Source organism: Fusarium solani, assembly GCF_023522795.1.
Source record: "Fusarium solani strain SB1 chromosome Unknown bctg00000017, whole genome shotgun sequence".
NCBI classification, from domain to species: domain Eukaryota; kingdom Fungi; phylum Ascomycota; class Sordariomycetes; order Hypocreales; family Nectriaceae; genus Fusarium; species Fusarium solani.
The window spans coordinates 614,939-628,620 of record NW_027072140.1 but is presented as its reverse complement, the minus strand read 5'-3'; the positions used below and the strand labels follow the sequence as shown (position 1 = coordinate 628,620).

The 13,682-nt window shown below is 50.0% G+C and overlaps 5 protein-coding genes across 5 annotated transcripts; 1 reads left to right on the top strand and 4 right to left on the bottom strand.

The window, feature by feature from the left end:
- Positions 1-2,563: 2,563 nt before the first annotated feature.
- On the bottom strand, positions 2,564-4,978 carry MRS44_018888 (uncharacterized protein; the record flags this gene model as incomplete). Its single annotated transcript, XM_065615392.1, has 8 exons — positions 2,564-3,110; positions 3,176-3,538; positions 3,604-3,953; positions 4,012-4,275; positions 4,316-4,350; positions 4,463-4,748; positions 4,801-4,823; positions 4,879-4,978. 8 exons carry the CDS (start codon positions 4,976-4,978, stop codon positions 2,564-2,566), a joined length of 1,968 nt encoding a protein of 655 aa, XP_065471464.1.
- Positions 4,979-5,360: 382 nt separating this feature from the next.
- MRS44_018887 (uncharacterized protein) lies at positions 5,361-6,503 on the bottom strand (the record flags this gene model as incomplete). The annotated part of the gene is made up of 1 exon (XM_065615391.1): positions 5,361-6,503. The coding sequence occupies one exon, from the start codon at positions 6,501-6,503 to the stop codon at positions 5,361-5,363; it is 1,143 nt and encodes a 380-aa protein (XP_065471463.1).
- A 1,078-nt stretch (positions 6,504-7,581) lies between these two features.
- Positions 7,582-9,266, bottom strand: MRS44_018886 (uncharacterized protein; the record flags this gene model as incomplete). Its single annotated transcript, XM_065615390.1, has 4 exons — positions 7,582-7,959; positions 8,014-8,137; positions 8,231-8,640; positions 8,721-9,266. The coding sequence occupies 4 exons, from the start codon at positions 9,264-9,266 to the stop codon at positions 7,582-7,584; spliced, it is 1,458 nt and encodes a 485-aa protein (XP_065471462.1).
- Positions 9,267-10,090: 824 nt separating this feature from the next.
- MRS44_018885 (uncharacterized protein) lies at positions 10,091-11,455 on the bottom strand (the record flags this gene model as incomplete). Its single annotated transcript, XM_065615389.1, has 2 exons — positions 10,091-10,525; positions 10,697-11,455. 2 exons carry the CDS (start codon positions 11,453-11,455, stop codon positions 10,091-10,093), a joined length of 1,194 nt encoding a protein of 397 aa, XP_065471461.1.
- Positions 11,456-12,185: 730 nt separating this feature from the next.
- On the top strand, positions 12,186-13,649 carry MRS44_018884 (uncharacterized protein; the record flags this gene model as incomplete). Its single annotated transcript, XM_065615388.1, has 1 exon — positions 12,186-13,649. One exon carries the CDS (start codon positions 12,186-12,188, stop codon positions 13,647-13,649), a length of 1,464 nt encoding a protein of 487 aa, XP_065471460.1.
- Between the last annotated feature and the right edge of the window lie 33 nt (positions 13,650-13,682).

The following is a 13,682-nucleotide window of genomic DNA, read 5'->3' as shown; positions in this document are numbered from 1 at the left end:
AGAGCCAGATAAACGCGGGCAGTGATATGTCCATGATGCTTTTTATTAGGAAGTTGAATAGGGATCCACTCGAAAAATCCCCTTGTTGTAGCAACAAATGGTCACTTCGTATAGTAATAAATTGACCGAGATATCTATTATCCATCCACCAGCGGCGGCCATTAATATCCCCCAAAGTACGCAAATGCTCCTCGCCCACATTACTTATCCTTAGGCATGCAGACCTTTTTGTGAATCTTCCACTTTGCCCTTTAATACTCCCTCCTACCATAGCCCCCGGCCCGGAATCGCCCGCAACTCAATGCCTTCTGTCCTTTCCCACGCATACCTTACAGAGGCGAACTAGTCATTTGGTCATGATGGATACATGATTCTATAGACGCCAGGTTGCGTCTCCATCGCACGATATTTTAAATCTTGCATTGTGTTTCTATGAACCCTTACTTCTTATACTAGCATACCCTTGAAAGGACCCTATGATCCCTATCTCCCGCAGATATATAACCTTATCTCTTTCCTGCTGGTCAGCGTCAGCAGTGACCCTTGATGTCTCTCCAAAGGACGGGGATAAGCATACCTTTTTAGCTATATTAACCGCCCTTATGAATATAAATCTTCTTATAAATCTTCTAGTTAGCCTTCTAGTGCTCTTTCCTATAGTATCTAATAACTTTATACTAATTATATCTCTTAGTCCCTTCTGTTATCTTATATACTTTGCATGGCAAAATTTCTATATAAGTACTCCGCCTTTGGTCTAGATCTTCTTAAATAATTTCACCTATTATATCCTAGATTTCCTACTATATCTACGTCTTATATCCCCCTTTCCCGCAAATAGGATTAACCTAGATACTAATAAAGGGATCCTCCGCTATATAAAGCCAAGATATGGGGCTTTGTAAGATATTTATTGCAAATAACCCATAGTTTTCGCAAAATGGTTTTAAAGCGGCATAATATGCCGCCTTATGCTCCTTTATAAAAGGCTACACTATAGCTATAAATAGATTATTATAGCCGGCGTTTTGCCCTGTAGTCTAAGCCTCGCTGACAAGACTGCGGGGAAGGTCGTGGGTATATTTAAGCTCTTAAGTCTCGCCATAGTAAAACTTAAAGCGAACTGAGTAGCTAGCTATAGTGTAATGATAATAAGGATTCTAAGGACGCAACATGTCTTCTATTTGAATAAAGGCCTCGAGTGATTGCTGGTTGTTTTATAATAAACTTCTGGGAATGTTTTATTATGCTTATCTTACTATGCCCTTATTTTATCACCCTTTCAAACTGTCATTAGACTTATTAGACTTTATTTTGATGTCGCGGTGCATAACGTGCCATGCGCCACCGGGATACCCTGGACAGATGTAAGCCACCAAAGATAATTCCGGGCGGAAAATATAAGACGACCCCACGCAACCTTGGGAATAGCACTTGTAAAAATCTCCATACTAGGCTCTTGGCCTTCAATGGCGCCCTAGCCATTCTTCGTTCCTCAAGGCTCTATGCGCAAGCCGCGACCGGCTTGCCTCTCCTGTTGAACAGAGATCACGCCCGCTGAGTGGAGACTGCTCGTTTTATCCGTGGTATGATTGGCTGTTCATTTTATTCGCGGTCTGATTGGCTGAGCCCTTCCAAACACAACCGAAAACCGACAACCTAAACCCATCATTGATCCCTACAAGCAACATTGATCCGCGCTAAAGTCCCATATAAATAAAATGTCCCTTGAGTAAGGGACGATTATAATGGTAGGTAGGTGTGACGGTCAAGGTTCCCAACGTAGTAAACCGTAACCCAATTGGTTTATGTTGGCAGTTGTGACGGGGCGTCGTACTGAGCGTAGGGTGGCGAATCACGTCTGATAATATCAAGAAGTATTCTTGAGTAATCAAATTGTATTGAAAGCTGAGGTAGCGAGAGTGTCTGTCTAAGGGATGTTGTGTGGTTTTTTATAGGCAGGGTCTGGGGAGCATCTCACGATGCCCATCGTGAGATAGTGTTACATTCTCACTTGTCCGGAGTGAGAAAATGGGTCCCGCTCACTCGCACCGAGTGAGCGGAATACGTTGATCCGTGCCGTGTGGCGACACGCATTCGATCGCGGCATGGGCCGTGACAATCGATAACTGTGTCTTTTGCTGTTGTGGCTGATGGCCTCTTTTGGAGACGTCATTGATGACAAGAAAGAAGAATTGAGCGGGAACTGGACCCTGATTTAGTTGCCACGAACTTTTGTTAGTCATTTTGGCGTCTACATTCAGAAACTGTTGCGTGTCCGCCAGGAGGGGGCCAGCTCGCATAGCAGGGCAAAGAAATAGGAGCAGAAAAGCATGCAGATGTAGCGACCAATTGTGGTCCAAGATGAGGAACTGAGGAGTTATTTGCTTGGAGATTTCAATACGGTTGATGTTATTTTCACATCTCGCTACTTGAAACGAAGAACTTTCGGAGGGAACAGTTTCCTCGAAACCTGATTTAGGTGAAAAGAGCCGGATTAACACTGAGCCTTTGAAGACTGGTAGAGGCATTATTCAACATGAAGCTTTGATATGGTATTTGACTAAGAACTCCTTTTAGCAAGGTCGGAAATACCTTCAATTTGACTGGAAAACGCAACATCGTGGGAGGAACCTCCAAATTGTCTAACACCCCGATTATCCTCGCCGGGCTCAATGTCCAGCAGTGAAACACTTCTAATGATGATTCGTCCCATTCTTATGGCTAACTTAGAGTAAATTATCTTATAAGATGTCGGAAACGCTGCATCCTGGTGACTGGAAAGCGCCTTAATGACTAGGAGACACTGATTGGCCACGGGTAGAAACTCTCCTATCCCATAGAGCAGCTGGCAGGCTATTACCACTGACTTGGACAAGCTTGGAGTATCACCAAGGTTGAAGATGACGGCTGTGGTTGCTGCCAAACACGCCTGCGTGAGCCAGAACTCGTGACGGAGCCCAAAGGTGGCCCGGTATACCCAAAGGTTGGAGATAATCGAGGCTCCGTGTGACGCTCGCTTGGACAGTATCGATTTGTGGGTGCCATTATGGAGAGGAAAACGAGAGAGGTGGTCCAAGACTTTTAAGAGCATCATGTCATACGTAGTCCTTGTTATTGTGTTAGCAATGCTAGCAAACCAGTCGGTTTATGTACTCGTGGAGTCAGAACTTACTCAAGGAAAAGAAACGAAGGGGGAAAGATGCCATTCGTATGGAATCGCTGTGTAGCACGTGTACCCCATCTCAGGATCCTGTCGTAGAACGCCCTCGTCTCGTTGTAGCTTGAAGCCGGTATTCCGGAGTATGTCGGCGCGAATACCTCGGAAAACTCATGTATCATCTCGGCAAGTTGGCACTCGAGTGAGATGACTTCTCGAAAAAACGATTGCCGCGGTGCAGACTGCCGGGGATAGGGGAACCAGAAATACTCGGGCGCGCCAGGCCTGGCGAATATAGATGTATAGGCATCCTCGAAAGTCTTGGCCATCTTGGGTTTGGCGATTCTCATCGGACGCGAGGAAGTCAAGGAGAGTTTACTGGTTAGATTAGCCTGTTAGCATCGGCGTGTTTCAGGGAAGAATCTGAGGAACTTGGCACTTACGCCTCCAAGCAGAAAAAGCCCCAGACGATGCAAGATAGAACCTGTCCCTCCTCCATGAGACGCAAAGTTGAAGTTTCGTTGGGGATTGCATGGTTGACGGGTGACACGGCTAGATCGCTGAGTCCTAAAGCATCATGAAAGCGGTAAAACTGTTCTAGCAGAACTTCGGCCTCGGCTTTTACCCCATAGTTGATTTCATGAATCCAGAGAACCAGTAAGCCCTGGAGCAGAGATATTGACGGACGCTTTCGCTCATCTTCAAGCATTCGTCGGGCCTCGTCAGCGAACATGGCACCTCTGGAGCGCAACTCCTCGCACTTGCGTGATGATTCTCCTTGCGACATGAAAAGCTACACAATTAGCAAAAACGAACCATGACTGCCCCAACTCCCGCGAGATTAAACGTACATGAGAAGTGGCAAGGATAGAATTGACGAGGAATTTCGAACAAAACTTTCCTCCTTCTTTTGGCCCGGCCTTGAGGCCTTGCAGAAACCCAGATCGAGGGATGGCGTGGCTAAGCGTATGGTCCCAGGCAAAGAAAAGGTTTAGCAGATGTGTTAGGTAGCTGTCATCAGTAGACAGAGTAGTCCACTGGGAGAGAGGCAAGACGTATTTTGCTTCCAAGCCGTCCTTGCTTGTCCAAGGGTTCGCTCTAGTGTACCCGTCAATCTTGACGATGGAAAGAAAGAGAGATAGGAAGAGTACTTACGAGGAAACGTTTTCGACGCTCAAGGGAATGGGAGTCTTGAAAGGCAAAGTAGGTGAGTTCTGAGGATCTCATATGATTCACCATAGTTAGCCATCCAAACTCGGAAAATTCAAGATTCGACCTGAGACAAGGGCCATCGGAACTAACCAGATGGTGGTGGAGCAGGAGGTAGCAGCAGGCTAGCATCAGAGAATGTCTTGACAAGGTCATCAACTGACTGCTCCTGTCGAATCCTATGCAGGAGCTCGACGGACTCGTCTTGCGAGCCACCGCGCAGCTGGTCGAGAATCGTCTTTAGGGAGCTTTCGGCTAGGGAAGCGGCTCGAAGCTGGTGGTTCAGCGTCTCGTTATCGGTCTTGGTCTCGTTGATGGCGAAGCGGCATTCCCTCAAGGAGCGAACACATTGTGAACAGGCCGGGCGTCGATTATCGCACTGATGCAGTTAGTTACCCTGCTCTTGCGCGGCGAGCTTGGGAAAGTTGGACTTTGATTTTGCGCTTTCGGCAGGCTGGATAGCGTCGTCAGCAAGTAAACCCTAGACTCAAGCTATTGCCAGGACTAACATTCGCAAGCCATAGAAACCATTGGACGCTTGCGCTTCCCAAGGCCTGGCGTTGCCGGCGGCGGGTTCTGGTCTGGAGACTTTGGGAGGAGCTTCCGCATTTCGCCTGTACGCAAGGGCTTCCTCTGAGGCAGAGAGGGAAGAATAACAAAGTTGGTAGAATATTACCGTATTCAGCGAGCAATGATTAGTGTCATGTATAACTTGATTTGAGGTGCAACGTTGAAGTTCGAGTTGCCAAATGTTGGGTGTGACGTAAGCATAATTAGCTCATAGTGGCGTCAGGGCGACGAGCTTCATCGAGGGGTAACTATTTGTGCAGGTTGATAAAGATTGGATGTACGGAGCTGGCTCCGCCGAACCATGATAGGCACGGCTCGTGGAACAGCCAAGACACCGCTCAGTCACCTAAGAACGGTCACAAGGCTCGAAATAAAACAATTCAAAAGAATTTCCACAGAATCTTCAAATACGCTGTCGCAGCTATAGATCTGTTGATGCAAGTGCATCCCATCCGTCCATCTCAACCCCACCGATCCATACATTTCGAATCCTCCTCGTAGCCGTGATATCTTGCAATGGATCCCCTTCGACCAATACCATGTCTGCTCTCTGCCCGAGCGAGATCTCACCGCGGTCTCTCAGCCCAAACACCATCGTCGGAACAACCGTAGCTGCCCTGAGTGCGTCGAGGTTCGACAGCCCTGCGCGCACGAGCAGCTCCATCTCCTCGTGAAGGCTCTCCCCGATCGGTATAGGCACATGGGATATCTGGTTCGCCTCCGTTCCGGCACAGATGCGCACGCCAGCGTCATACAGCTTCTTGACGTTGGCGAGCGCGTAGTCGAAGCTGACATCCTCCAAATCGTCCCTTGCCTCTCGGCGCAGTAAGGGAACCATGGCTCGTGCCATGCAAAGTGTAGGGATGCACGCTATGTTGCGCGCGGCGAGGCCCTCGGCTATCTCGGTTTCTATGAGGCCGTCTATAGGCACGAGAGTGATGACATCAAATCCCGCCTGAAGAGCCCGGGAGTATCCGACCTTTTGAAACGAGTATGCGACGGCCAACTTGCCATGGGCATGTGCTGCATGAACAAGAGCGATGAGTGTTGGGCCGTCTATCCCAGGTAGATCGACGAGCACCTTGATGTAGTCAGACTTGTCCGGACCGTCCATGACAGAGGCAACCCACGTTTCGGCCGCTGCGGGGACCCGGACAACTTTAGTTTCTCGCCGCGGATGAATCTGTGCTCCATCCGTGGTCTGCGCAGTGGCGATGGGGCCCGATGCTAGGTAGGTAGGTAGTCCGACCTCGGCATGAGACTCTGCTCGCATAGCCTGGATCTCGGCCTTGGTGCTGCTCATGTCGAAGACTGTGCCGATGCCGTAAGAGGCAAATATGGGGAGGTCCGTATTCGTTGCTGCAGTGTCAACATTCGCATCAATGAAGGCTGGGAGGAGCGTGCAGCCTCTCCCGTCAATCACAGTGTCGACGCTGGCGAGATCCCTGGCTCCCGCCTCGATGCTGACAATGTCGCCAGGGCTGGCACGGAAAGTGACATTAGCCGCAGTGTCAACCTTGCGGCCGTTGAAGATGGGGACGTTGGTGATGGTGTGAATGGTCATGGTTGGTATCGCGACCGACTTGCTGCAGGTTCCAGTTCAGCAAAGTGAGAAGTAAAAGGGGAGTGTGTATGGCAAGTTTTCATTTATCAGATGATATTCGTTTTAGTAGAAGAAAGAAAATGACGCAGTAATATCGCCCCTTTTGAACCTCAGGCTTGTGTTTGGAATTAACTGGAGAATTGCCAATTGTTTCGTCATACCAAGGACATCACCAGCCTTGAGAGAGGGTGGGGTGGCGACAACGGGCTTGGGTCGAACAGTACTCTATCTAGGATAAAAGGACCTCTAGATTAATGCCATCTCGGCTCCGTAGCCTGTGTAGATTACTATGTCGCGCTCCGAATGTCGCGCTATGTTAAGATGCAGTTTCAATGCCTATACTGCAACATCCTCGAGCGCGGCTGCCTTGCTTCAAGGACGACTTCATGACCATGGACTACATAGGGTAGCACTCGGCGCCCCGAGATGTAGTACTCGGCCTTTGAATCAAGCCGCGAGCGGTGAAGCAATTGCTCCAAGCTTCTAACTTGATAATCGGTATTTGGGCAAGACCTCGTGACTCACCCTCCACTAAGGACACGCCCTCCCTGCAACCACCTATGCTATGATTGGGCTGCACTCACAACTCAGCGGGAAGGGACTTTATGTGTGATTTGGTTGAAACGCGTTGAAGTTATACTACAGTTCACATTAAAGCAGGAAATGGATGTTGTTGATGATCAAAGGTCTAATAAGTTGTCTGCTTCTGTGAGAGAGTTACGCCGTGCTATAGTATCTACATCCCAGCCAATAGCAGATTGTTTTTCAGAGACAGAAGTTCTCCGCTTGATCTACATGGGCCATGTGCTTTCTGCCCTTCGCCCTGCAGGTATTGGCTTCCTTGTTATTACTCTACTTCATAAACTCTTCTCCCCTTATCCACCCTCGATTCTCAATGACTGACCGCAATTTGCCTTTGCTTCGGCTCCTGCCGAAATTATCGAATCACCATCAATTTCGTTTCGCCTCCACCAGTGTGCGACTAAGAGTTGAAGCTACCAGCTGTGAAAGATTTCAGCTCGCGGCCGTTATTAGACAGCTAGCTCTCCACAACGAATCTCCTAACAATATCCACCAGCCTCTTTCTCGTCCTCCTCCTGCTAAAGGCCTCTCCATGATCTAACTCTTGAAACCACAGTACATCCAGCCCGTCCCCTTTCCATATTCCATTCTCCCAGCTCCCAGTATCAGGAGGCCAGTAATCTGCGCCCGTGAGATACGCCCCAATTACTTTCGTGTCCACGATGACGTCCTTGCCGGCTAGCACAACAGCTACGTGATGGCCCTGGACATCCTCTTTCCATAATGCATTATCAGACCAGATGAAACGTCGGAATAGTGTATGCGCGACGCCCATGTCTTTGGAGCCGAAGTAGGAGAGCAGGTGTTCGCTAGGAAGGGTCGGCTTCCGCCAGAGCTGAAGTGTCGAGGTCAGCGGAGACGGTTAGCAATCATGCAGGGGAAACGTTACAAAGTTGTATGCTACGTCGGGGAGATGCAGCAGAAATGACACAGGATCGACAAACAAAATCGGCCCGATCTTGCCTGCGATCCGTGGCGTGTGGAGGAGATGCGTAGCCACAACGCTTCCGTAGCTTCACAGAGATGAAGTCAATATGCGGCATTGGCCAAGACACAGATCTAGAGAGTACAGGGGGGCGACTCACGAGTGTGACACTAGTACAAACCTTTCCCACCCGTGTGCCTTTAGAATGCAATGAACCTCCTCGCACATCTCATCCTTCAACAGAGCCTCAGCTGTTATCCTAGAGCTGATTGGCAAAATCTCTATAGCGATGATCCCCACCTGCCCATCGGACAGGTCCTCGCCATTTGTGGCATTGAGGTCGGCTAAGAAGGGTATGTACGGGTAGAGTCCAACACCGATACCGTGTATGAACAAGACAGGGAGCCTGGTCCTGGAGGTGTGCGGCCGGTACCAGTATGTGAGAGTTCTCGCAGGCGAACGATAGGTAGTGAGCAGAGTGAGCAGGCGCGTGGGGAAGACTGCGAGAAATCGAAATAACGACGTGCGGTAGAAGGAGAAGGAGTAGTAGCGCAAATAGATGGATGCTAACGTATCGACAACAAACACGCACTATAGAAACAAGTTAGCAGACCTCTATGGATGGGACTGTGGGCGAGAAGTTCATTGCAGAGCCCACCATGAAATCTTACCAGATACCACGTCAAGCTCCGATGCAGCATTTCGACCTTATCAAGTGTCAATCTAAGGCTCTGCGCGTTCCCGCGGCCAGGTTCCAGCTTCCTCCCAAGTAATTTCTCCATCTCTCCAACATACTCTTCCAGTTCCTCGTCGTACGCCGGATCAGGCTCGCCGGAGTGCAGGAACGCCCACCGGAAGAAGTCTTTGACATTCTCCCGCTTAATCTCTGCTGTCGGCGCGTCCCTGAACCATCTTTTCAAGTACCGTTCCGGATCTGGAATGTTTATGTGGCAGCGCCAGAACAACCTCCGGCGCTCGTCACGGCCGCCGGCGGGATGTGCCACGACTGCCTGGAGGTAGGTTCTGCGCGGGAGGTAGACGAGAAGGTAGAAGACTGCCTCGAGAGCGAGCCAGACTTCCAGCACACGTGGGATACGGAACGGAAGATGGAGCAGCCAGCTGACCAGCGAATAGAGCACGCTAAGAGGTGCAACGAGGTGCAGGACAAATATACATGTTCGAATGAAAATGTAGTCCCAGGCGGATATACCTATCATGGCGAAGGCAGGTGTACAACCGCTATGGTAGAAGCTTGAGGTCCGTGTAGATTGGTTACTCAATGCGTGGTCATATCGCCCGGAAGGAAACTCGATGAAAATAGTGTTTATATCAGTGATATGTCCATCGAACAAGTTGGGCATGTGAATTTCTGTTGAGCACAGCACCCGTTGTTTGTTGAGGAACGTTAAACTGCCGACTTGCGCGGCGTGTGGCCGCTTATCTCTCCATTCTCCAACGCACCGACAGTCGGTTAAAATTTGGCATGTGAAACAACACCTCCAGGAACGAACGACCATGACGTCGGTTGTAACATGGCGTCATGTCGCTGGCTGGGGCTCATCAGTCCAATTATCTGACCCGAGCTGGGGTTCTTGCACTCGATTTCGGGGGTAAGACACGAGGTTCGGTTATAACCAATGTCTGCAATGCAGCCGCAACTGTCTTCCTCTGATGGCGAACAGATAACGCAGATCATTTAGTCAGCTTTAAGCGACCTTCACGAAGCGCATCTGTCTGCCCTACTACGATTTGATGCTGAAACGCCCCTGGTTTCAGAGTCTCACTAAAAAGTGTATTCTTTATCGGGTGGAAGGTTGTCCGTCGTACCCAATGGCTGCCACCCCAAGAGCGGCATCTTTTCACCGGAAAGGCGGGGATTGATGCTCTAGACGAGATTTGGGAGGATGACAAGCCCAATAACATTTGGTAGAAGATCTGGAACTGGATTGCATAGGTGGATCGCAGCAGGCTAGATGAGTAGGAGAATCCTTCGACTTGACTCATGTACAGTACTCCAGATCTATCTGCAATCAGGTCTTTCTCAAACGAGGCTTATCCACTCCAAGTCTCGGCCCTCTTCCATAATCTCTCCATCCATGATTCCGTGGACGTAGGCCTGTCCGATGTACTGATAAGCAATGTCGCCTCCATGTCCCTCAACCTGGCGCAGTATGAATGGCATGTTACCTCCTCCTAGAATACAAATGCAATCTCCGACTCGTATGTCTCGGTTTCCAAGCCCAATCATGCCTGTATTCGTGGAAAACCCCTTCTTATTCCTGGCGCCGAGAAGGACTTCGTGCGGCAATTTCTCCAGCTCATTATTTACTATTTTCTCGGAGTAGTCACTTGGGGTAAGCCTTCTGTAAGAACCCTGGCCCTTGTACATGTCGCACATTACTGTGCGCCAGGATGCTTCCCTGTATGTTCCTCCTTGAGGGTACTGGCTGTTGGGTTTGTCTTGCCACTCAGAAATCTGTTGAAATGAGAAGATGCTAATTGCTTAATTCTATCTCAAAGTGAAGTAGGGGAACCACTATTTATGTACAGGCACGATTTCTTGTAGAATGTTCCTCCTTCTTCCACACCTTGCCACCGACTTGGTCGCCTCACACTTGTGATCTCCAACACTTTTAGCCCGACGGACTACGCGATGGAAGTCCCTTTTGGCGATTTGGACCTCCTGATTGAAGCCGAGAGGGTAGAGTCGTCTGATTGCACGAAATGCCGCAGCGGTGCCGGCACACTCTTCCGTCCACCAGGGAGCAGTACGTGCCCCCTTCCGTGTAGGTCGGCCGGCTGCCTTCGCTGCTGATTCTAGGAGGCGCACGAGCGCCGAGGCGAGCTCGTCAAGCTCCGATGGGGTGGAGCCAGCTGTGGGAAGTCCAGCGACCCCGAGCTCTATGATTCTGACGAATCGTTTGAGCTCGTCGTCTGTTGTCACACGTATCCGACCTGGTTGCATCGGGGCTGGTCTTGCGTCAGGGAGGGTTAGGCTGAGTGTGAAGTGGTCAGAGCTTGTCGCGAGGTGATCTTCGACAACGGCCTCGGCGAGGGGTATGTTTGTAAAGGCAAGGTCAATGGTGTTTCCGTGCGGATTTGTCGGTATACCTGGAGTGTTCAGTAGGTGAAGGTCATTTTCTGACGACCAGTCCACAATGTCTTGTCCCCGGTTGGTGGTATGTCCCGTCTGCCAAGCATGGTGTCTGGCGTTAAAGTCACCGGCGACGAGGCAGCGTTCCGGAACAGGCCATCGTAGCAGTATATTCAGGGCATCGCTCTCGTCATTCTGACGATAGAAGTTGACTACCGTCATGCCGTTGATTGTAAGCCAAAGAGTATCTCGAGTCTGAAAGGGTCGAATCTGGTCCGCTAGAAGCCTCGGGTCTCGTCGGACATATGTCATGACTCTAGGCCGAGTGTCGTTGCCATCCCATGTCTCGACAGGTGTGAATGTGTCGTATGCCGGGTGGGTTTTGGTGAGAAAGCAGGTGTCTGTGAAAGTCGTCCATGGTTCCTGCAGAAGGATGAATCAGGCTTTCTAACCATACGCGTATGGTTTAGTTAAACCATATATTGCCCATATATTGCCCATATATTGCCCATACACCTATACCATACGGCCTAAGGCGTATGACCATATATGGCCATACGCGGGATGAAGTTGGTCCGAGGTAAAAAAATGGTCACGTAAGGAAATCGGCGGCGCCACGACACTTGACCACCCTCCTAGTCCTGAAAGGCCTCTCTTCCCGATAGATCCATTAGGTAGAGAGGATACTTGAATGGCAAGTCAGTTGCTTAAGCTAGGTCTGGGCAACTTGGACTGCTGTTCAATGTCTCCGTCGCTCCGACCCTGGGCAACTATCAACGTCGCTCAGAGTCACATTGTCAGACTTCATGTCAAGATCCAGTCGCTCACTTATAGCAAACAGGCAGTACGACCCTGCCTAGTATGCAACAGCTGCTGCCTTGCAGGCAGCAGCAGTATTCCAGAGCATATAGTCTCATACGATTCCGCTCCTTTAGATAGAAATCAAGAGTCATTCGTTACCCGATTCACTGAGGGACCTTCTGCCCTGCCATTTGCCAGCTACCCATCTCAATCCACGCGGTTATGCCGTTGATTGCTTGCGATGGACTCCTTCCTCATCAGCACGCCTAGTGACCGCGAGCCCTCAATAGCCGCAACAGTCGAGACCGCTTCTGAAGTACCTGATGGGCGGAGCTTACCCTCCGTTGAATCTTCCGCCTCAACAACTCCAAAGCGCAAACGTATCACTACGGCGGATGCCACGTGGCAACACACTCGAAAACCTCAAGGATCCGAGCCCGAGCGCGCTGGGCCAAAACAAGACTTAGTATTCTACTGCAAATACTGCAGCAACCCACCATACTCCACATACGTGTCTACCACATTCCGCAACCACCTACTTAAGATACACTCAGTTGAAGCCGCTGGCTCAGAGCCAAATTCAACCAAGAAAGCGCGGACCAGCCTCATTAAAGAGGCTTTCAACAAAGCTGGCGAGATTGAGGTTGCTAAGCTTCAAGAAAAAGAGGAGCAAGTGCTTCGGAACGCACTGAATCCAAAGGCTGCAATGGAAGCCTTAGTCCAGCTGGTTACTGTCCGCAATCTTCCATACAATTGCAACACATGGCCAGAGTTGCACGCTCTGCTTATGGCAGCAAACTATACGGCAGAAGAGCTTATCAATACCTCCCACGGCCATGTCCAAAAACTCTGCTCAAACTCATACGCGATCCACAAAGATATTCTTCGAAAAAAGCTGCAATCATCACCTGCCAAGCTTCACCTCTCCGCTGACGTATGGAGCGCACCAAACCATAAAGCCTTCCTTGGAATATGTGTGCAATTTATGCAGGAAGGCACGAAAAATCCCTGCCAAGCACTGCTGGCCTTACCTGAACTTCCTGGCATAGACGGCCCTGGAAGCCACAGCGGAGCTGAGCAATGGAAGCTCCTTCAGCCAGTTCTTGAGGAGTACGGCATCTTACGCCAGCTGGGCTATAATACAGGAGATAACCACGGTTCCAATGACGCGCTCTGTCGTCTATTGAGCCACTTCCTTGAGGGACGAGGCATCGCCTGGAATGCAAAACACCGACGAATTCGTTGCCATGGCCACGTTGTCAACCTTTGCGTCCAAGCCTTTCTCTTCATGGATAGCAAAGAGGCTGTGCTTGAGGCCTGCAGGCAGATTGAAGAGATGGACCAAGCTTCATTCAACATGGACATGATGCAGGGTTGGAAGAAGCGAAAGGAGCGCCGCTGGAGTCAACTCGGTCCGCTCGGCAAGTTGCATAATACTGCTATCCATATTAGAGCGAACGATTACAGGTACAGCCTCTTTCGGAGGCGTGCCGGCAAAGTCCTCGGGCTCGACAACGATACACGTTGGAACTCATGGTTTCTCCTGTTGGATACCGCTCTTGATAAGGAAGAGCATATCAAGTGGTATCAGGGCAAGTACTACGACGCTCTTGTGGACGACTACTTAGCACCACAGGGACTGGCAAAACCTCCGCGAGACACGGAACTTCCTACAGCCGTTTTGGAAGATAACTCTCCTTACTGAGGGCTATCGTTCAACGCTTGACCGTACGTTATT